Source organism: Fundulus heteroclitus, unplaced genomic scaffold, assembly GCF_011125445.2.
Source record: "Fundulus heteroclitus isolate FHET01 unplaced genomic scaffold, MU-UCD_Fhet_4.1 scaffold_50, whole genome shotgun sequence".
NCBI lineage: Eukaryota > Metazoa > Chordata > Actinopteri > Cyprinodontiformes > Fundulidae > Fundulus > Fundulus heteroclitus.
Genome location: NW_023396923.1, coordinates 96,705 through 118,848, shown reverse-complemented (window position 1 = coordinate 118,848; position 22,144 = coordinate 96,705). Strand labels below are relative to the sequence as shown.

At 39.3% G+C, this 22,144-nt stretch overlaps 1 protein-coding gene across 2 annotated transcripts; it reads left to right on the top strand.

The window, feature by feature from the left end:
- Window positions 1-11,496: 11,496 nt before the first annotated feature.
- slc38a2 (solute carrier family 38 member 2) lies at window positions 11,497-21,811 on the top strand. 2 transcript variants are annotated; one of them, XM_012851621.3, is made up of 16 exons: window positions 11,497-11,828; window positions 13,345-13,485; window positions 13,605-13,680; window positions 13,765-13,880; window positions 15,382-15,455; window positions 15,540-15,632; window positions 15,892-15,967; window positions 17,384-17,466; window positions 17,569-17,627; window positions 17,721-17,870; window positions 17,964-18,043; window positions 18,156-18,256; window positions 19,610-19,734; window positions 19,823-19,967; window positions 20,053-20,150; window positions 20,314-21,811. In XM_012851621.3, the coding sequence occupies exons 2-16, from the start codon at window positions 13,352-13,354 to the stop codon at window positions 20,413-20,415; spliced, it is 1,512 nt and encodes a 503-aa protein (XP_012707075.1). In that variant the 5' UTR covers window positions 11,497-11,828; window positions 13,345-13,351; the 3' UTR covers window positions 20,416-21,811. The 2 variants fall into 2 exon arrangements, with proteins under 2 accessions (XP_012707075.1, XP_035988279.1); XM_036132386.1 differs by lacking the exons at window positions 11,497-11,828; window positions 13,345-13,485; window positions 13,605-13,680; window positions 13,765-13,880 and adding an exon at window positions 14,326-15,248.
- The last annotated feature ends 333 nt before the right edge of the window (window positions 21,812-22,144 follow it).

The window sequence follows — 22,144 nt, the reverse complement described above, 5'->3', positions numbered from 1 at the left end:
GCTCTGCAGCTTTCCTGGGCTGGTCTGTAAGTTCTGGTGAGCAGTCCTCTCTTGGTAGGTTTGTCATGGTACTTTCCATTTGAAGATGATGGATTTGATGGTGCTCCAAGGGAACATCAAAGATGTGGATATTTTTTGTCATCCCATCCTGACTTTTACTTATAACGAAAACAAAAACAATGGGTATCTACTCACTAGACACTTCCAATAATCTGTCATCCCAGCACTGGAGTAGTGGCAGTGGTTGAAGACGGCAGTCAGACCAGGTAATGTTTTTGCATTCTTTTGTCCACTTTTAGTGAGCCACTGTTTCAGTTTCCTGTTCTATGCTGATAGTTGTTGAACATGGAGAGCTATTGTAGTCCATCTTTTGTAACGTTCACCATGTTTTGCATTGAAAAATAAAATTCCACATAACTTGGTTGTAGCGAGTTTCTCCTCTGGGCTCAGACATCAACAAGGCTTTTTCACAGTGGCGGCTGTGGGGCTGGCCAATAGATTTCCCTGCCTAACCCAGTACATGCATTTAAATTAAAAGTCGGAAAATTACTATGATTCCACAATAAGCATTTAATTAATAAAAAACATTGTTCACAAAGGATTATTTTGGTGTTTTTGTGTTATTAATCCTTTACACAGACTCATGCTCGAGGGTTTGCATACATTGTACGTATATTATTACGAAACGAACGTTTACATCTTGACTTAAATGTATATCCTAATTTTTTATTTATATAATGATTTAAGTAGAACAATGACTGGTGCAAAATTAAGTTGTATTTACCGGAGATGAAGTGTAGACTGCAAATTCTGTCGTGGTATGATGGCTCCCACAGTCCATTGGGATTGTCTGCCTGCATCCTTTTTATTGAAATTATCCATTTCTTTCTTCTTTCTTCGGTAAACAAAAGAAACGTACATCCGACGATTTGGAATGCCTCTGTGTGCAACCGGGAGCACAACAAGTCGTAGGCATTGTTTAGATTCCAAAAATAAACTAAAAGTACGCTCTAATTCACCCGTTTTGCCACGCTGGTAAGTGAAAACAGTACTGTTTTTGCCTACCACTGTGACCTGGATGTAGCTCGTGACGTCACGCGTGAACTGGCCTATACACCTATCACTGTGTAGCAGGGGCAAAGACTCCAGGAGCCCCAAAGCCATTCATTTTGGCGATGCTGATTGGCCAAATATTTATAAATCTTCCCTAGCAACAGTATACGATTGGTTATTTCGCTACACTTGTGGGGCTCCTTGAGTGACAGCCCCACAAGTGTAGAAGAAGAGAAATTATACGTTCTGTCGGTGGAAATGCACTGTTAAATGAGTCAATTGGTAGAAGTGTTTTAATAATTCTTGTTACATGTAGCCACGTACTATTAAGTAAAAACTGACATTAATAATATTTTTAAAATCTATATATATTTTGACTTTTCCCCTCCACATCTAGGGAGGGCAGCGCCTGAGCGCCCCCTATGGGCCAGCCGCCACTGCTTTTTCACCTGCACAACTATCAGTCTCCAGATATCTTTTCAGCTCTTTCTGTGTAAATTTTTTTTTTGTCGGGACTTTGATGCAATCAACTGGTTTCCTTATATAGGACATTTTTGACCAATCTGTATAATCTGACCCAATCTGTATAATATGATTGAACTTGACTTTGTAAAGTGCCTTGAGATGACATGTTTCATGATTTGGCGCTATATAAATAAAATTGAATTGAATTGAATTGAATTGAATTAAATCTGTGTAAACGAGAGACGCCTGTGAGCTAAATTCCCAGCAGATCACCAGCTTCAGAAATATTCAGACCAGCCCATCGTGCGGCAACAACCATGTCACATTCAAGGCCACTTAAATTGCCCATCTTCCCCATTCTGATAGTCAGATGAACTTAAACAAGTCGTCTTCACCAAATCTAGATGTCTAAAGGGATTGTGTTTCTGCCATGTAATTAATTGATTCACGCCATGGAAAATAGTAATTGATAAAAATGTGCGAAAGCTTCTGTCTAAATAATACTCAATAAAGTGACTGCCCTAACTCCTTTGCCCACACAGTGCCGTGACGTTATAGTGCAGTGTGAACCAAGTCACCTCTGTGTTTCCTTTGTTTCTTTTTCCCATTTTCACTGGTGAAAAGTGAAATGTTGAGACTGGCTTCATGTTTTAAGAACTACATGATCGCGTTCAGAAACTTAAACACACACATATAGCACCTCAAAGCCAAGCAGCAGGAATCGGTGATAAATGAGTTCTCACCTCTTACATCTGTCCAACACAAAAGCACGTTTATATATCCTATCAGATTACACATAAGAAAGACACAACTTCTGGATAAAGTGGATTACAATGACCTGATTTTTTTTACTGCAATTTAGGCTTTTTGACATTTACTGACATTTGGACGCTGCTAAAGTACCAAGAGTTGAATGTTGATAATGATTCAAATTATGCTTCTTAACTAAAGTACTAATGGCAGCTTAGCATTTGTGGCCAAAGATTAAAGTTCAACTTTAAGTGATTGATAAGACTGTACCATTCGAGGTGTTAAAAAAACACAGTTATAGAATAGATTTTATGCTTCGGTTAGTTGAAGGCTGACCTCTGTCACATTGCCCCTTCATCTATCTGCCTCATGTATTCTCACTCTCTCCATGATGGAGGCGATCAGAGAGTCAGCGGGTTCACATGGCTGACCGGAGAGCCATCCTGGGTGGAAAGTTTTCAGAAAGTGGGCAAGCCCCCGCCCCCAGCCACCCCCCCCCGCCCCCCACCCCACCCCTGGGCCCCTAAGACTAACGTGATCCCCCCATTTGTGTGGCTGTCATAAAGATTGGGCGCATTAAACCCCTTTCCCACCACTAAGAGGATTACGAAGGTAATTCTCCTAAATCAAGGGATGCTCTGGTACATCTAGGCTTTATGAAGCTGAATTTAATAACTTAATATTAAGGCAACCTGACCTTTGAGCCAATTACCTGTTTAAAATTTGTCTTTGGATTTCAAAACAAAATGATTGATTTCCTTCAAATACAACTCAGAAACCTGCTTTAAAAGACACAAGCAGGAAGACTTGGAATTACAACTTGAAAATTAAAAGTTACTCCCCAGCTTTAAAATGACTGGCAAACATTTACCACAGGAAAAGCTAAAGTGATTAATTGTTTATCTCTCCTTTCCTGACTCTATCTTGCTAAACCATAAACACACATTGTACTGTCCAACCTCGATTAGTGACCAACTATGAGTATAACATGCTAATACAACAGCTAATTATCAAAGTTTTAAAGATGACGTCTCATGGTGCTCTTAGATCTGCTCAATGCTTCCAATTGGAAATTGGATTGCCAGAATTCCCATTTAACTTTACATAAAAACACACCCGGAAACTTCGAAGTTCAATATCCAATGTGGCTGCCATGCTCATAAAGACAGTTTAAAATGATAAAAATATGAAGTGGACAAGACCAAACGGCAAAAAGCAAACTAAATTTAAAAAATTAAAAAACACTCTTTAATCTGGTTTCTCTCCCATTTTTTGTAATTGCATTACATACATGAAAATGTAGGCCAAATTGCATCCAAAAATTGGTTAGAACTGGCTTGGGAACCTGGAACAATAAAACAATAATTCGACCACAAAGAGCAAGCTGTAGAGATGGGATGGCATTTGGACTCTGTAGGATTTTCCACTGTGTTAGCAGGTCGTGTTTAGCTAACGCTGTTTACGTAGTGACCCTGATCCCCTCAGGGTACTCGTGTCCGATCAGGATCAGCATTGCCATTGTGTGATCATTTGTGTATGTGTTTAAATGACATGACAAGGTTCCCAAAGGATAACTCATTTCCTCTTCAGCCAATTGTTTTCTTTACAGTCTGATGGCCATAACCATCCTTTGTGTTGGCAGCGTCAAACAGGACTTGTTTTGACACACCCGTTGGCCCTATAATATAGGAATGTACATATATGTGCAGAGACATGTCCAGAAACAGCTATATAACATATGTGGGAGTATATTTTGGCAAAACCACATATTTTTAATAACTATAAAGTTTTTGGTTTCTCAAAGAAAATGTGAAAATCATATTGTTGCCAGCATCCGCAGCTCTCCCTATCCCCTCCTGTACTCTTCTCATGGAAATAACCCAGTTACCCCCATGTGACAGACTCAACCAAATCTTCACATTAACGTTTGGTTCACGCTAACAAAAGGGAACAAGAACCCATTGACCTCTATTTTCCAAATAAAGCTCTGCTTGTCAGGATATCTCTTTCTTGGAAACAAAAAAAAGATGCCTGTCTACATTGTAATAAAGATCCTCCACCGTGGCTGACCGTTCCAAGAACACGCAGTGGGGATCAGGTGAGGAGCAACGAAACCTCTAAACTGAAGAGAGTTAATATGAAAAAGTTAATAAACAAACCCCTGAGAGGGCAGGAGCATTGTTTGGGATCCAACCTGTGCCCAGGAGGGGGCTTGGTGGGAGACTGGCAGGGTTAAATGTAATGTGCTGGGAGCTATTCATCTGGTCAGTGGGTGATGAACTTACATAAGAACATGGAGGGCTGCCAGGGAGCTGATTAGCCCTGGGGTAATCGGGTACACTCTGTGGCTGAAGGCCATAACTAATTAGACTGTATTACAAGTTGTTCAAACTGTGTGAAAAAGGTCAGTTAGTCTCACTGAGCTCTATCATTTGACATCACAATATTGTCGATTCTGACAGATTCTACAAAAGAGAAGCAACGGCTTTCAAAATCATAAATTGTGTTTTCACCTTAAGAAATTGACTGCTAGCAGCATCAACAGGGAAAGACAGACTGAGTCTAATGGCTTCAACCAACACAGGGCAATGCTGATGGGTGCTAGGATGATTAATGAAGAGGACTATGGTGAGTCCTGTTTTGTGTTACAAAACAGGACTTCTACTTAAAAGTAAAAATTAAAGGCACCTTTAGTTTTACAGGATTTTTTTCTGTATACTTAACTGTTTTATCAACCCGTTTCATCACATTGCAATGTAAATATTTTCACTCTTAAGTTTTTTTCTTACCCATCCATTTTCCAAACCGCTTAATCCCTCATGGGGTCGCAGGGGTTGCTGGTGCCTATCTCCAGCGTTCACTGGGTGAGAGGCGGGGTACACCCTGGACAGGTCACCAGTCTGTCACAGGACAACACAGAGACAAACAGGACAAACAACCATTCACACCTAAGGACAATTTGGAGAAGCCAGTTAACCTAACAGTCATGTTTTTGGACTGTGGGAGGAAGCCAGAGTACCCGGAGAGAACCCATGCATGCACAGGGAGAACATGCAAACTCCATGCAGAAAGACCCAGGGGTGTACTCAAACCCAGGACCTTCTTGCTGCAAGGCAACAACGCTACCCACTGCACCACTGTGCAGCCTTACCATTGTTGTCCAAATGGTCAAAATGTTTTTTACAGTTTAGGAGCAAAATCTAAGTTTCATATCATGCTAATTGTTGTAGAGGTTAAACAAGGGCTTGTAAAAATTGTATTTACTCTCAGTAGTAGATGAGGCAACTAAAATATACGCCTCATTATTAACATTTTGCCTAAAAACCATTGAAAGGGTAGTTCTGTTATGTATTTGATCAGTGAGCCCTAGTTGCATACCTAAGATAAGGTCAAGAAGTTGAAAAAATACAATTATTCACAGAATCAAAATATTGACACTAAAAATTTAAAAATGTATAATTTTTAATCAATTCTACAGAATCAATTATTAACTTTAACAGTAACAACCTTATATTGTATTAATGCAATAAACACATCATAATATAACCAAACCAATATGAAATCTAACTAAAAGGAAATTCTCTAGGGAACTGATCCTGAACGTGGAGAAGACGAAGGAGATCATCGTCGACTTCAGGAAAAACCGGCCTCACCACGCTCCACTGCTCATCAACAGCTCAGCTGTGGAGGTGGTCAGCAGCACCAAGTTCCTGGGGGTGCACATCACGGACAACCTCACCTGGTCTGTGAACACCACGTCACTGGTGAAGAGGGCACAGAAGCGACTGTACTTCCTGCGGAGGATGAGGAGAGCTAACCTGCCCCCGCCCATCCTCACGACCTTCTACAGAAGCACCATAGAGAGCATTCTGACCAGCTGTCTCCCTGTGTGGTGTGGAGGCTGCAGCGCCGAAGAACGTGAGGAGAGTGATGAGGACAGCAGAGAGGATCATCGGGGCTTCTCTTCCCTTCATTAAGGACATTTCATCTCAGCGCTGCGTGTCCCGAGCCTGTAACATCATCAGGGACCCCTCACACCCCCATCATGGACTGTTCTCCCTGCTGCCCTCTGGAAAGAGGTTCTGCAGCATCCACTGCAGGTCCACCAGGTTCTGCAAAAGCTTTTTCCCTGTCGCCATCAGACTGTTGAACTGCTGAAGCTATAAACTGGACTCTGTACCACATTTGCATATTTGCATCATTGCATCCTTATAATGCATTCTTGCACAATTTTCAAAAAAGTAAAAAACGAAACAACTGGACTTGTTTTTCGTAGTTGAAGACTCTTCGCCTCCTCTCCAGGAAGCTTTTTCAATTCAAAAAGTCTGGAGTAATGTGGAGTAACATGTGGAGTAATGCACAAATCATTTCTGCACATATGAATGGTTCTTAAGAAATACTCACCTGTACACTGTGATCGCACACAGTCTCTTTCTCCTGCTCTGTTTACATTTCAATTGTTGTACTGTTAAATCACTGCTGCACTTTACTTTATTCACTGTAATTTTCAAGCTGTATGCAAACGAAATTTCGTTCTGTACACACTCTGTGCATACAAAATGACAAATAAAGCTGTCTAAGTCTAAGACTGTAGTGAGCTATGTTAGTAGCCACAGCTGCCCTGGAGCAGACTGACAGAAGAGAGGCTTCACAACACTACATGCTTGAGTTAAATCTCACTGCAGAAAATGTAAATAATTTAATGGAAATAAGAGTGGAACTCTGAAAGATGTGCACAACTCTCAGTTCTTCCTTAGTAGGACCCCTACTCTAAAATCAAAATAAGCTATACAGCTCTTTAAAGAAAATCCAAGGATTTTGTCTTTTTCTTGTAATCGGGCTAAATCAGATTTATCTAAACTAAATAACCTAAAAGAAATTATTGCTGTAACTTGATTCTTTTATTAAACTATATAGCTTGATATAACCTCAGGTTTTGGACAGGCGTAATGTAGCCTCAGTGTGCTCGTGTGATGTTGCTCACAGAGGTCAAGTGAATGCTCAGGGAGTTTGTGTGTTTGCTCAGACACACGAAAAATTAGGGGGAACATTGATGACCAGGTGAGCTCATGTTAGATTTATCAACATATTTCTCGCAATAACAAGTCTTGTGAAATCTGGACATGCTATTATGCTGGCAATTAAGCAATGTCTTGAAATTAGCGTAAAAAAAGAGTTCACAATTATTATCTTTGTGTTCTACCATAAGAAAAATCAGCATGGGAGATATTGATCAAATGAGAAAGGAGGCTAACCAACAGCCTGTACGTAGGACCCATAATCTGTTGCTACGCCCCTGTCACTGCATAACTAAATGTTTTACATAGGCATTTCGAGATTCCTCAAAGGTTTCCCTTGAGCCTGCCCACACCCATGTCGTTTTGATGAGTAACATTGTTTGCAAGAGCAGGTAACTTTTACTACTGTTCCCTCCCAGTAACTCAGATCCAGACAACCACAACACTGGAAGCTTTGTTCCCTGAATCTTCTCAGAACTGGCTCTTGTTGGTACTTATGAGCCACCCATGACAAAGTCAGCCTTATTCAAACCAACTGCAGCTGTTAGATTTGTAGCAGCAATGAGAGTCAATCTGAAATACAGCAACAATGGAGTTACTGAAACAGCTTTTATTACAGTGACACACACTGTGCCCTCTTTTTCACCTGTTCAGCTGCCCAAACTACAGATAAGTTGTTCTACTGTGAACCCCTACAATATGACACATTGTTTTTTAATTCATTCATTCACCGATTCCCTGAATTCTTCTTTGTTTTTTTGTTTTGGTTTTGGCATAAGCCTTTAACTCACCATTGTTCAGATCAGACTCAACCCTAGCCTTATATTTTTAAATGCATGCCAAAGTATTAAACGGTCATGTGACTGATGGCACAAATGTACATGTAACGTGTTTTTCCCAGTACGATGAAATGAAGTTGTTGGCCTGCCCTTGAAATCAACTTTCCCAAATGTGTTGCATCATGAACAAAAGCTTTGGGGTGTGGGTCATTTTTAGCTACACTCACATGACCATTGAAGTCAACATGAATATAAGTCCGTTAGCATTTTGTAGCGCAGTTCAGAGTTTAAAGACTTAATAAATATGTTGCATAACACATCTACAAAGATCTATTTATTTACAGTTTATAACTGTCAAAGAGAAGATTTCTGACTGGCTTCATAACATACTTCCCTGTGCATTGTGTGCAACTCTTATCTATGTCTGCATGTCTGATGAAATCTGCTTCCTGTATGACGCAGATGTTTACTTGCATTAATCATTAATTCAGCCCTACTACTGTAGTAGGTGGAGGAATACATTGTTTTTAGTGGTAGTAAATGGTCTATTATTAGCTTTATCTCTATGAGTCTTAGTTGTACATGTCTTGTTAAATATTGATCAAGTGATCAGAGGTAGAAAAACATAGGCAATGACACTATTATTAACAGATGACATTTGTGCAACAGTAAAAATGTTAGTAGTAGCAGGAGTAAGCATCAGCTGAGAGGCATCAAACAGTTCCTGAAGTCCCTGCCAACAAGTGTACTGTTCCCTTTGTCATCCCTGCCATTAATAATACATTGGGAGATGTAACACTGGAAGATTCCCTTTCCCCACATACAGAAACACACAAAAGCTGACACAACCAGAGGAGCCAGCGACATGAATTGGGATTAGGATGATCGCTGCTCACATAAGACAGTATGTGAGTAATCGCGTTCAGAAGGGGAGTTCTGCTTTGAAGGCTTTCTCACACCTTGATTCGGACTGACAGCCTTCCCCTATGTCCACTTTAATTTCAAAAGCTTTTAAGTGGTTTTGTGGGCAATCTTTGGAGATGAGGGCAGAGGGAGGTATTTTGATCCTCCTATTTCACCAAAGCAGAATGCTCCAGGGCCTTAAAGATGATCATTTCAGGGATTGTGTCACAAACGGAGACAAAAACTTTACACTTGCCAATTAGTTTGTCCACTGAATTAACTACGAGGAACATGTCTTGCTAATTAAAGACAAAATAACTTTAATAAATAGCTAGTCTACTAAATTAGCTGTAAAGAAATGGTACTGATTGTAAACATTTTCAAACACAGATTATCAAATAAAGTTAAGTACATGAATTAAGGACATGTAAAGGATAACAGCTAAAAACAACTAGCGTACTAGTTAGTATCTTCTGCTAAATTAGTTTTGAAATCTTGATTCATAAATGTTCTACAACATAAATCTAACTCAAACTAAATAGAACTGGAACATAAGCTATCCTTATGTGCTGATGATGTGATCCTCTTCTTTCCAAACTTTTCTGGCCTGTCTTTCCTATTAAAGCTAATGTGTTTTGATGGTTCTCGTGCTATTATTAATGTAAATAAATTTAAATTTCAAAGTTGATGATACTCGTCACATAAATTATTTTAGGTTAAAAAATCTAAACAAATGCATCTACTCTTTAAGAAGTTACCATGTTAAATTTATAATGAGATTAAAACTAAACAATTTAATTAACTGAAACCCTATTACTTAAGATTCAGCAAGTTTGACACTGAAGCCAACATAGTTTGGCTTTTCTGGTATATAATACATATTTAATCTCTTTTTATTCAAAAACACATTTTAAATTCAACCTCATTTTTCATATAATGATACTTTTTGAATATTATTTTTCTTGACTGTGTAGGTTTCCTGCATAAACCTAACCAGTGTGGTTCAAGTGACAAAACGAATCACTTTACATAGAATTCACAGTGTGAAGCAACTTGGATGTTGACTGTAGAGTAGGTCAACAAAAAGTGCCAACCCATCCTCTATACAGATTTAAACTGGAGACTGTGCTGGAGTCTGTGCAGATAATTGTACAAAGGAAGATGTTTCATAAATTTAAGAACATTATAGACAACGTTTAGCATCCTCTTCACAAATATTTAATAAAATAATTGGGCAGGTTCGGTATGAGTCTTCTTTAGATCCGCTGTAATACTTAACGCTACATAAGATCCTTCCTGATAACACCCATCACCAATGTAACAAAAACTTAATTTCTCTTTTGGGTTGAAAATGTATTGATGAAATTAATTGAATTGAACATTATTGTCATTATAGCAGGAAGCTTGGAAAGCAATGGCAACATTTACACCAGCCTAGCTTTTGCCTGATGAAGTTCCAAAATGAAAGAACACGTGAACATGTGAAGGTTAATGATGTTTTTTAGCTTCTTTTGGCCCCAGGCGTGCCACCCTCTAACTTCTTATGTTTGTCTTGTATACAGACAAACGAAATCCAATATAAGAGGCTTAAGTTAGGTCATTAGGTTTTTTGACAAATTTTCACTAGGCGCCATTATGGCAGTGAAGACCCTAACATAAGACAGGGGATTCCAAAGTGCAGCCTGTGGGCCATTTGTGGCCCCTGGACTTTTCAGAATTAAAATAAAAAATCAACTTTAATCGCCATGTTTGTCTGTAAACAAGGAATCTTTCTTTGGTTACACTTTGCTCTCAATGAAGACATTTTAAGTATAAATATATAGAAGGGGAAATAATTGTTGTGTAAAAATGTCTCGGACTGTTTTAAGTGTTCATAAGCCAGATAGTCTAGGGGAAGTCAAAAGTATTCATCTTTTAATAACCAAGCTTCCCTTCCCTATAATTTTATACCAAATATGTACCACATCCAGTGACATTTAGTAAATAGCAGACTTTGGTGCACTCAAATCTGCTTTTGATTGATTTATTTACCTTATCTAAATACAGTGACAATTTTTAAAGAAAGAGTGACCCAAGTCCCATTCTTATTACTGAGAACAGACTTGTTATTATTTGCTACTTATCAATTTTATCAATTGAGCGCAAAATCATTTGCGTCATTAAAATCTTTTAAATAGTGTGCGCCATGTCTTGTTGCTCCTCTGATTGCACACAGATCTAGAAATATACTGCAGAGACTAAGGAGCAGTTTTATTTCACATCTACAACTGTCCTTTTGAAGAATTGTATAGTTGTTTGTTTGTTTGTATATATTGTAAGGTAGCAGGCCTATTCACACTGGAGTGACTTTCGTTGAGAGGACCACCTTTGGTGGATGCCTGTGGTTTCCCAGCACAGCTTCTCTGGGTCAGACAGCTCTGTTTGTATACAATAGCACGTCAGTGTGTGCGTAAATCCAGTCTCCACCTACCCTGACTCCTCCTCTGTGCTTCTGAGGATCTGAGCTGATGCAATAAAGGGTGAGTCCCAACCCCTCCTCCAGTAGAACAGGGTTTTCTACTGCATCGAGCCGCATAACTCAGCTTTATTTCTTTACAAACCAAATTTATCCTATCTGCTCACTTTGGTTCTTCATAGTTCAACTGTCTTCATTTTGATTACTTGAACTGTTTTGGTTGTCTTGTTTTTTTTTAGATTGTCTTTTTGATTAGTCATTCAGCAATTTTACTATTTATTTACAAATAACGTAAATAATCTTAAGGATCAGCTGATTTTTTTTAGGGGTTGAAGAAATCATCTGGAAATCTCTTGCTTTTACTAAAAGGAAGGATTTTTCGGCTTCTTTCTCTATTCTCTGAAGGTAAGACTGCCGGCATCTTCTCAGTAAATGACTGGAAAATTACCAGAAGAAGGAAGCGCAGATATTCAAACAGCAGGAAGCTGAGAGAACCAAACTCTATATTTGAATATATGTGCTAAACTCCTGATGTAACTTTTGATTTATTGAAATAATTGATTTTGACTCCAATAGGGAGGGTTTAAAAATATGACATCTTGAATATTTGAATCTATTTTTTTTTTCACTAAAAAAAGCGCGATGTGTCATCCGTTACCAGATCAAGCCCAAATGGGCCTTTTAAATAAATGATGAGTCTGTCGCAGTGGTGTTGCAATGTCGCAGTTGGAGGCATAAAAGATGACTTTATAATTGAGCTAATGCATTTGCTGCAAAGCTGTGTGAGATTTGATCCGTTTGAAGTAGAAACGTACTTTAGGCGTACGCCAGAGCGCGAGCCGTTGCGGAACAAAACGACCAGCCATGCCCATAAAAGGAACACACGTGTCTTTGTTTCTGCCGGGCCGGCTGTGGACGTAATGTTATTAAATTAATCTTGCTGCTAAGCCTGGAGAGGAATGGATCACTCAGACATGTAGGAGGAATGAGCTTCCTTAGTCATGACAAATTCAATTGAACAAACTGAATTTAAATTTGCCATATGATGTATTGTTTCGCTTAGAAAGGAGTTGTCTCTAAGAATATTTTAAAAAGTCAAATGACTTCTGAGGGGTGATATTGAGATCAGCCTCCGCGGCTCTTTTTGTCCTTCAGCATCTCTTCCTCAGCCGATGCTGTGAGGATGCCGGTATTTTTCCACTCGCTGCGTCATCGCTCCGCCCCTCCCTTCCCTGAAAAGGTCTCACGCGGTCCAATGTTGACGCCGACTCCTCGATACCTCGTCGAATTTTATTCTGTCCGTCGGTCGGTGCTACCCTACATAGACTGCCTAAAGGAAAGATTGGTGGCTATCGATGGTATTGAAACAATCCGCAGGATTTAACAGCTGCTAACACAAATCGCAGGTTTGCCTGCCACATCTGTCTTACAACAATCTGAATATGTTTCCTTCATAAAATGCATGGGTAGCACATCTTAACAGGAGTACAACAACGTGTGAAAATATCATACTTTATTTTAAAAAAAACAACACAAGTAGCACATCTTGATGGAGTAAAACATGTAATCAGAACATCCTGCTTATGAAATACATAGGAAGCACATCTTGATGCGCCTACATATGATACTAAACATTATTAAAAGCAATCCTACACATGTAGGACAGTGTAATTAACAGTCTAAGTGGTCATTTTGGTCTGTATCACAAGACAGGACAGATCGATGGGTTCGGCACTTTGTTAGAATACCTGTTTGACCAGTCTTATCTTTTATTATCGTTTCTGCTAACAACCATGTGAACCCACACCTTTACAGAGAATGAGAAGCAGGGGTGTGGTGGATTTGTCATAGGGACACAAAGAATGGCATAGAAAAGCAGCAGGCAGTAACAATTTCTTTGTTTTGATTTTTGTACATATAGCTCTAAAATGTCCCGTGACAAGCAGAGTGGTTTTAAAACTGAGATGAAATGCCTGAACGCTCCTCGAGACGACGACAGCTGCAGCTCCAACAGCAATGAATGTCCTTACACTGACTATGTGAAGAAGACTCCTTTGGATGGGTGAGGTTCATCTTCCTGTGTAGTCTCAACCCCCCCCCCCCCCCCCCCCCCCAAAAAAATAAAAAAAATTTAATTGCTGTGAACACATGTAACACAGAATTCTATATCTTCTATTATAGGCAAGACTTAGACACAGAAAGTCAAAACTTCCTCCCTGGACATAACACAAGCAAGAAGAAGTATGACACTGAATATGTAAGTTGCAGTATATACATTTTCATTGCACTAGATATTGTTTTTTCTGTTGTTTGTTAAAATGATGTGTTTTCTTCTCCTCAGCACCAGGGCAATGCCTCCTTTGGCATGTCCGTCTTCAACCTGGGCAACGCCATCATGGGCAGTGGCATCCTGGGTCTCTCTTATGCCATGGCCAACACCGGCATCGCCCTTTTCGTGTAAGCTCACCTTTTCCAGCATCTAAAGCCCAAAGTGTCATTCTTAGTGCTACTGTTTAGCAACTCCACACTCAGCTGAGGGTAGCTCAGGCAGGTGTCGCTTCAAGTTCTCAGGTCCTGATGTTTCCAAACTCTCCAAGAAAGCCCCCAGCCCCCCCACCCCACCCGCCACACACCTGGGTGACCCTGACAGAGTGGAAGTATGCCAGGTGTTATGATATGTGCACACATTCCCTGTTTTTGCCTTAGATTAGACATGTTAGGAGACAAGACATCTTCAAGGAGAAGTGTCTGTTGAAGAATTTTACTAATAGTGCCCCCTGTTGGTTGTTCGTGTGAACAACTTTAAGACATTGTGACATCTGGGCGTGGGATTTCATCAGCCTTCACCTTGTTTTTTTTTTTTTTTTAAACAGAATACAGAAGAGTTTTTTTTACCAAATAACATTTGCTATAAGAGCAAAAGTTCCCTACTTCACTAACATGGATGTTTTCTTTCATAGTTAGCCTTACCTGTATCTGACAGATTCTGTAGGCCACTTTCAGATTGCCCAGAGATGCGGTTTATACATAATCCTTCAGGCCGGGCGTTACACAATCCGTTAGATGCCATTCACATGCAGGGGATCATGAATGGTTCAGAGAGGATCTCGGTCTGACAGTGCTCTACTAATCTGGCCCAGGCTCAGCAGGAAGTCTACACATAAATAGTAGCTACTCCGTGGTCGATACTGCTTATTCTTACTGGGTATTGGAGCTTGGCATTGAATGCCACATTGTTTGGGTGAAGACTGATTATTGGTAGAACCAAGTGGTTCCCAACCAGTTGTCTTGGGCCACATTGTTTGGTGGATTGACTCTTTTTTTGTCAGCAGACCTTCTAGGGATGTTCAATGAGAGTAAGTGGGCAGACAGAAGCAGGGGCTGGACAGGGATCTGTAGAAACCAAACCCTTTTGCACAGCCAGTCATAAATGCTGGAGGGATTAATTTTCATCTGGTCTAATTATACATTGGAACAAGCTGTACTGCCCTTACAGGATCCTGGCAGTATTAAGATGATCCCGTGCAGAGAATCCTCTCATCCTTTCCTGATCTGTTGTCCCAGTCTGTCACTTGAAAGGTCCTCCAGTTTTTTCTGGATTTTGTTTAAAATTTCGTCCTTTTACCCCAAAGCATATTTCCTGCTAAGTCTCAGAGATAATTCCTTAAAAAGCTGACTGTTCATGCCAGGATGCAGTGATGACTCTAAAGGCTCCAAAACAAGCAAAAAAGGCAAAAAAAAACAATGCAAGGTTCAGGACTTTCACATAGGCACACTCAGCAGTTACAACAGAAGAAGACCTGACCTCCGCTTGGCTAAATGTCGGTGTGTCTGTTTACCGTCATGGAAAGAACAGTTGTCTTTGGGTTGGGTTGTCTCAGGTTCAGCGTTTTAGCATTGATCGGGGCCCGGCTTGTCATGAGTCTACAGCTAAAGACCTTCTCTTGTGTGTTTACAGGATGCTCTTGTTTTCCGTTGCTCTTTTCTCTTTGTATTCGGTCCACTTACTGCTGAAGACAGCCAGTGAAGGAGGTGAGCACCAGCCCAACTTTCCAGCAGCTTTCTATGTTTGATCACATTGACTGTAATATTCTTTGGGTTTTTCTTATTTCCAAGGTGCCCTTGTTTATGAGGCTCTGGGTTACAAGGCCTTTGGGATTCCAGGCAAACTGGCAGCTTCCTTCTCCATCACCATGCAGAACATTGGAGGTGAGGGGCTGACATTTAAGTAGCAAAATGGGGTTTTATGAGTCACTATGGTTTAACTGTGGTGCTCTTATGCCAAATGCTTACTAAACTGAAAGAGCAGGGGAAAACAGGCAGGTCTTTACAAAGGTGGTAGAACATATAGATGATTCCAAAAAAACTGAAGTCACACTTTTTCCCTGGATAGCCCCCATCAGCCTGACTTGGCTTATTTTGGAGTAAAATGTACTGACTCCTCTTGTTTCCTTTCTTTTCTTTACAGCCATGTCGAGCTACCTCTACATCATCAAATATGAGCTCCCCATTGTTATTCAATCTTTCACTGGAGCAAATGATGGGTGAGTGGCTGAATATTAACTTTCAATTCAATTGAAAACTTTTGTTTCATATCCATACATATGCCTTTTCCTCTTTCAATTTTGGAGTTTTAAACAAACTACTTCATGCCTATTTACTTAAAACATTACATGTCAGGTTTTTGTAAAGTCTTGGATCAATTATGCTAATTATTTCATTTGCAAATAAATTTGATTACACTCTATTTTAAATAGTTTTGGTTCTGATCACCATTCTGGCTTTTTATCCATCCATCCATTTTCTGACCCGCTTAGTCCCTCATGGGGTCACGAGGGTCGCTGGTGCCTATCCTGGCTTTTTATCTCTAATGAAATATGACATAGTGAAGAACCTGAAAAAACTCTGAGCAACCTCCAGCTCGTGGATATTTTCTCTTTCAGTCACATTGCAGTAGTAAAGTATAAGTCAAATATAGAAAATTACTTTAAACCATTGGTTGTCAACGCAGGTACAAAATGTCTCCGAACGGAAAGGAATTTGCACATGGTTAGTACAAAATGTTCCATGGCAAACTGCTTCATTTCATACTGAAAAATGATTTCTGTCAGTTTCTAAATAAAATGTACACAGCGACAAAAACCAGAAGGGAACAAAATGTCGAAATGGCTATCGGAAATATAACAGTAAATTGTTAGTGATGAGAAAACAGAAGCTATTTCTGTAAACATTGCTCTATAGGTCAGAACTAAAGAAGGCACTGTGCTGAAACATGATGCTTAGGTTATGCCATGCAATATTATGAACTTGTTCTTTCCCTACTCTTACTAAATCTGTTGATATATTTTAGATGTTGCAAATTTATTTCCAATCTGCAAAAAAGAAATTGGTTACACGTTTTCAAATTATTTGGGGAATTATATAAATAAAATGTTAAAATGAGTGGGTAGTTTTAGCCAAAAACAACCGAGGTAAAGTGGCACATCAAGCAAAATAGCGGGCAGTTGTTTATCTAGAGCCAGCTCTCAGAGAAGGTGAAGCAGAGTCTTTGTCTTTTTGTACGAGCGGGTGAGGGCTGGTGGCTGAGGGACGTCTGGACACGCTGCCAACACCCTTTTACTCAGAGCGGGCCCTTCAAAGAGCCCCTTTTAAAAGATGCAGCTGGTGCCGCATCAGGATGGTGCGCAGGATGAGCTCACTGCGACCTTGCTCCAACTTTTAAAAATGTATGTTGCTAGGCTCCTCTGAGCTGCTTTTTTGTGTCTATTTTTGGGAGAAGCCATTCTTTTTATTTTAGTAAAATACGAAGCTTGTAGATGTATAAGTTGTAAGCAGTAGGAGCACAAAGCATTTTTAGCCTTGAAGCTAATTAATTGACTTTTGGATCAAATCCAGTAACAAACTGTGATGAAGTGACTGACTTAAATTATGTGACTGATTTAATTTTATGTGTGTTTCAGTGAATGGTACATCAATGGTAATTACCTTGTGATGCTCGTGTCACTTCTTCTTATCCTGCCCCTCTCGCTGCTCAGGAACTTAGGTAAAGAGGGTGTGCGTATGTGTTGCAGAATGTACTTTTTAAGTAGTAATATAAGTTGAAGAGACAGCTTTACAACAAATGACTTACTGTTTTCTCCCCTAGGTTACCTTGGTTACACCAGTGGCCTGTCTCTGCTCTGCATGGTTTTTTTTCTGATTGTGGTAAGGTTTCCTTATTCCTCCTTTTTCAATTAATTGTTTTATTCAAAGTTTAAATGCAGTTCTAAAAACATGTTTTCCCGTATGTTCCTGCAGGTGATCATTAAGAAGTTCCAGCTGCCGTGCCCTCTGCCAAATCTTAACTCTGTGAATGAAAGCACGCATGGGTTGAACAGCACCCTCCACAATGATATCACAAGCGACAATGACACTTGCACGCCTAAATACTTTGTCTACAACTCACAGGTAAATAAATCTCTTGCAATTAAAGGGATCTGAATATTTTCAATAGTACTTGTAGAATCAATGGTAATCTCTTGGTTTTCTTGTATTTTCCAGACTGTCTATGCTATACCCATCCTTACCTTTGCCTTTGTGTGCCACCCTACCATCCTACCCATGTATCAGGAGCTCAAAGAGTAAGTTTCGGCATGGGTTTAACTTAAAGTTCCTGTAACATTTAAACCAAACCAATGTTATATTTCTTCAATATTCAGTCTGTTGTCTAAATAATACACATCTCCTAAACAGCCGGTCACGCCGAAAGATGCAGAACGTGGCCAACGTGTCATTCCTGGCCATGTTCATCATGTACCTGCTGGCCGCCCTCTTCGGATACCTTACCTTCAACAGTAAGTCTGACAAGATCTAAAATCAACTGTGTGGAAGCCTTCGCTTCGTATTGCTGGGGATAATAGCATATAACCAGTTTATTCTTGTGGAAATGTGTCAGTATCAAAATTAACAGGCACATATGTTTTTTAACTATAGCAGTCTTTGAATAAAAATGCACAAATCTTGTATGGTTCAAAAGGATTTTTTCCTACATTTTAAATGTTTAGAATATGTTTTGCAATGTAAAAAGATTTCAAATAAAAACAATGTGATGATTCAAGGCCAGTTGCACAACAGTGTGAAAACACCACCTGATGACGCTGGTGCAAACATGTTCCTGTTTGCCTTCAAATGTAAAAATAAATAAATAAATAACCTGATATGGTCCCTGGAACATTGCAGCAGTTACATAAGAGCTTGATACCACCTTTGACGTTACAACCAGCAGTCCCAGGCAAAACACATTTAGCTGTTCAATGCAAGCGAGAATAGAAGAAATGTTATACTTATGTTGTTTAAGGAAAACATAAACTACATTATTAATATATTACTGAAGAATGTTTCTAAATGATAATAATATTAAATCTGACTAGAAGTCTGCATATTTTTGCTGCAGTGGCAGCGTATTGGCGTCTCATCTCCAAGACACGAAAACTTTATTAACATTATTTCTAACTCTGTCTTTGTCGTATTAACCTGGTAATATTTTGAACGTAATCCTGAACATTAACACGAGTGCCGTAGGCCTAATGGAAAAACAAAACATCACACATTCATGTCTTATTAGCTTGTTAAAAAACAGCTAATTGTTGCTGTTTTCAAACATTTAGAAATATTTAAACAAAATAAAATGTTGTTTGTTGTAAACGTAGTTTGTATTATTCAAAAAGTTGTGAGAAAGGAACATCTTTTTGGTGCTGTAGCTAAATGTTAGCATCTACAAGCTAACATGCGCAAATGCCTGGCTGATTAGCTCCTGTTGAACAGTTAAGCTCAAGATCACACACATTTTATTTGTCTAAACAATAAAGTATACATGTTGTAGACAAAAAACTGGATCTTTTTATGTATTTTAGCTTGTTGGCAACCATGTTGTGTAATTAGAAAATGTAGGCCACTTTTATTTGCTAAGAAACATCTAAGGTGTAGCTTTGCCTTATCTTAAGTTTATACTGTCGATAAATAACAAGCAATTGTAATCTTGCTCTTTGCTCTTTGTCTTTTGAGTAAAGTGCACCGTTTACATCTGAGTTTATAATGCTAATCCTTGATAATTAGATGATCTGATTGCAGTTAGAGTAAAGTTGAATTTAATTGTCAGAAGGCATAACTAAAATTGCCTATATCAACTCGAGTGTATTTCTCTTCAGTTAATGTGGAATCTGAGCTGCTCCACACCTATTCTAAGATCTACAAGAACGATGTGCTCCTGCTGGTTGTTCGTCTGGCTGTGTTGGCTGCTGTAACACTCACAGTCCCAGTGGTGCTCTTCCCCGTAAGTATCTAAGGTCTACCATCAGTTATCCAGTCAGCCAATAGAACTATAAAGTCCCCTGGGCTAATCCTTGTCTGGTTGTGAACAGATCCGTACCTCGGTCAACCACCTACTGTGCCCAACAAAGGACTTCAGCTGGATCCGTCACATTATTATCACCGTGGTCCTGCTGGTAGCAACCAACACACTGGTCATCTTTGTCCCCACCATCAGAGATATCTTTGGCTTCATTGGTTAGTAACTTCACGTTATAATATGGAACAGTGCAATGCATTACTGACCTTTTGTGATTAACATTACAATTTGTCCTTGATCCAGGTGCCTCTGCTGCAGCAATGTTGATCTTCATCCTGCCCTCAGCTTTCTATATCAAACTTGTCAAGAAGGAGTCAATGAAGTCCATCCAAAAGATCGGGGTAAGGGATATTGAAAGGAATAATTCTGACATTTTGCATCTATATTTTTTCCGTGTCTATATGATAACCATAGTTGCACTCATTAGCTTTTTTTTAAAGTAAACCCAACATTGAAAATGATACATCAACTTAATAATAATAGTGAAATTATTTCCTCCTCTAGGCCACAATGTTTCTGATATTAGGATTTGTTGTCATGGTTGGCAGCATAACTCTTATCATCATTGACTGGACCGTGAACAGTGCGGACAAGAAAGGTAATTAAAGCTCCGGCTCTCCTGCATACGGAGGGGAAGCTCAAAGAGTTGGACGGCAAGAAATACACAACTATAAGAAAAAAAATGTGTGATGAACAAAGCGAACCACAAAAGACTCACTTGTTGCTCAGCTTGGGCTTTCTGAGCAATGGACCGTACCATTCCAAGAGAATGTATCTGAACACTGTATATTATGCTGTTCTAGACCACAAAGATGGCGTTTACTTGTATTTTCCCCCTGTTTTTTACTTTAAAAATAGTCATTCTTTTTCAATACTGTGGTACAGCTGTAATCAAAAGGCCTCAGACCAGAGACTGAAAAATCGTAGAGTTTAACACACAGCTTACCCTCAGGTACAGAGTTATTTGTGTGAGGGTGTAGCTGTGAAATCTGACCTCAGCAAAAATTTGCTTTCTTTTCTTTGTGTTCATCTTTACCAAAAATGTGTCTGAAAACCATTTTTGTGTGTTGAAAAGCACTTATAGCTGAGCTTATTTGTCAGTGTTCACTTAAATTGCACCCATTCAGTATTTCTGCTAAGGTCAAAGTGTCAGCCAGCAAATCTGAGAACAGAACCACACACTGGGAGATCTCTATTAGATCATGTTTCAAGGGCAACGGCAGCAACGACACTACTGTGTCGAGAAGCGGGGGCACCGATGGAAACCTAGATTGTTTTCTTCTTTACGGGAGAATACTCTGAATTTGACCACGTGCAGTGGTTATGATATACCTGTTACACTTGCAAAACCATTACAACTGTTACAACTTCAGCTTTATGAAGTCAGGTGCACTCCTAAAAAAAGAACAACCAAGGAAAGACCCCGAATTCTTAAGTGTTTAATGTCATCGCACAATATAATGTGTTTACAATGAAGCATGGATCCAATTCCCACCGAGTCAACTGATCATCAGAGGGGGCACTGTGCTTCCAACACTAAAACATCGCAAAACTGTTTGTCATCTATTTATGGAAGACCGTTCAAAAAGTGTAATTTAAGCTATTTTATTATATTTGTACATTATATGTATATATGTATATACAGCTATCTTTTTTGTTTTTAAAGACTTTTGCTGAAGACCATATACAGAACAATATCATGGAGCTCAAAAACCAAATGTGGTGATATTGGGAAGGGTTCACTCCAGAATATCTGAGCTTTATTTTTACATTTCTGTTGAAACACACCAAATTTCATACTGTATGAATTCAGTGTAGAAAAGTCACAAATTGAGCAGCTTTCACATTTTTTAACCCCCTGAAGAAAAACACCAATAATTAAAACAGTCTTTTTGGTCAGACACAGAAAGGACGCTGCCTGTCAGTGTTACACACTTGTTTCAATGAAACAATATGTACATGATGTAAATAATGTCCCAATAAAATGAACTATGACCTAGAACCTTGGCTCTGTGCTCTGTGATGTTGCCCTCTTTTGAAACTTGAGAAATTAATAGTCTGGTATTTGTAAAGTTTCTAAATAAATTTCCTCTTTGGACCTTAAGGTGACATGTTCTGAATCAGTGTTTTATCTCCTAAATAAACAATTGAAAACTGTATAAACTGATTGGATTAATCAGAACTATATAGAAACATTTGGCTGAGCATAATGTAACGGTTGGTACATTTCCATGCAGCACAGGAATGAGGCATCTTCTCTGATCGACGTTCACTACAACAGAACTTAACTGCTTTCTGCCACATACAATATGGCGGAGACGTTGACGTACGAATC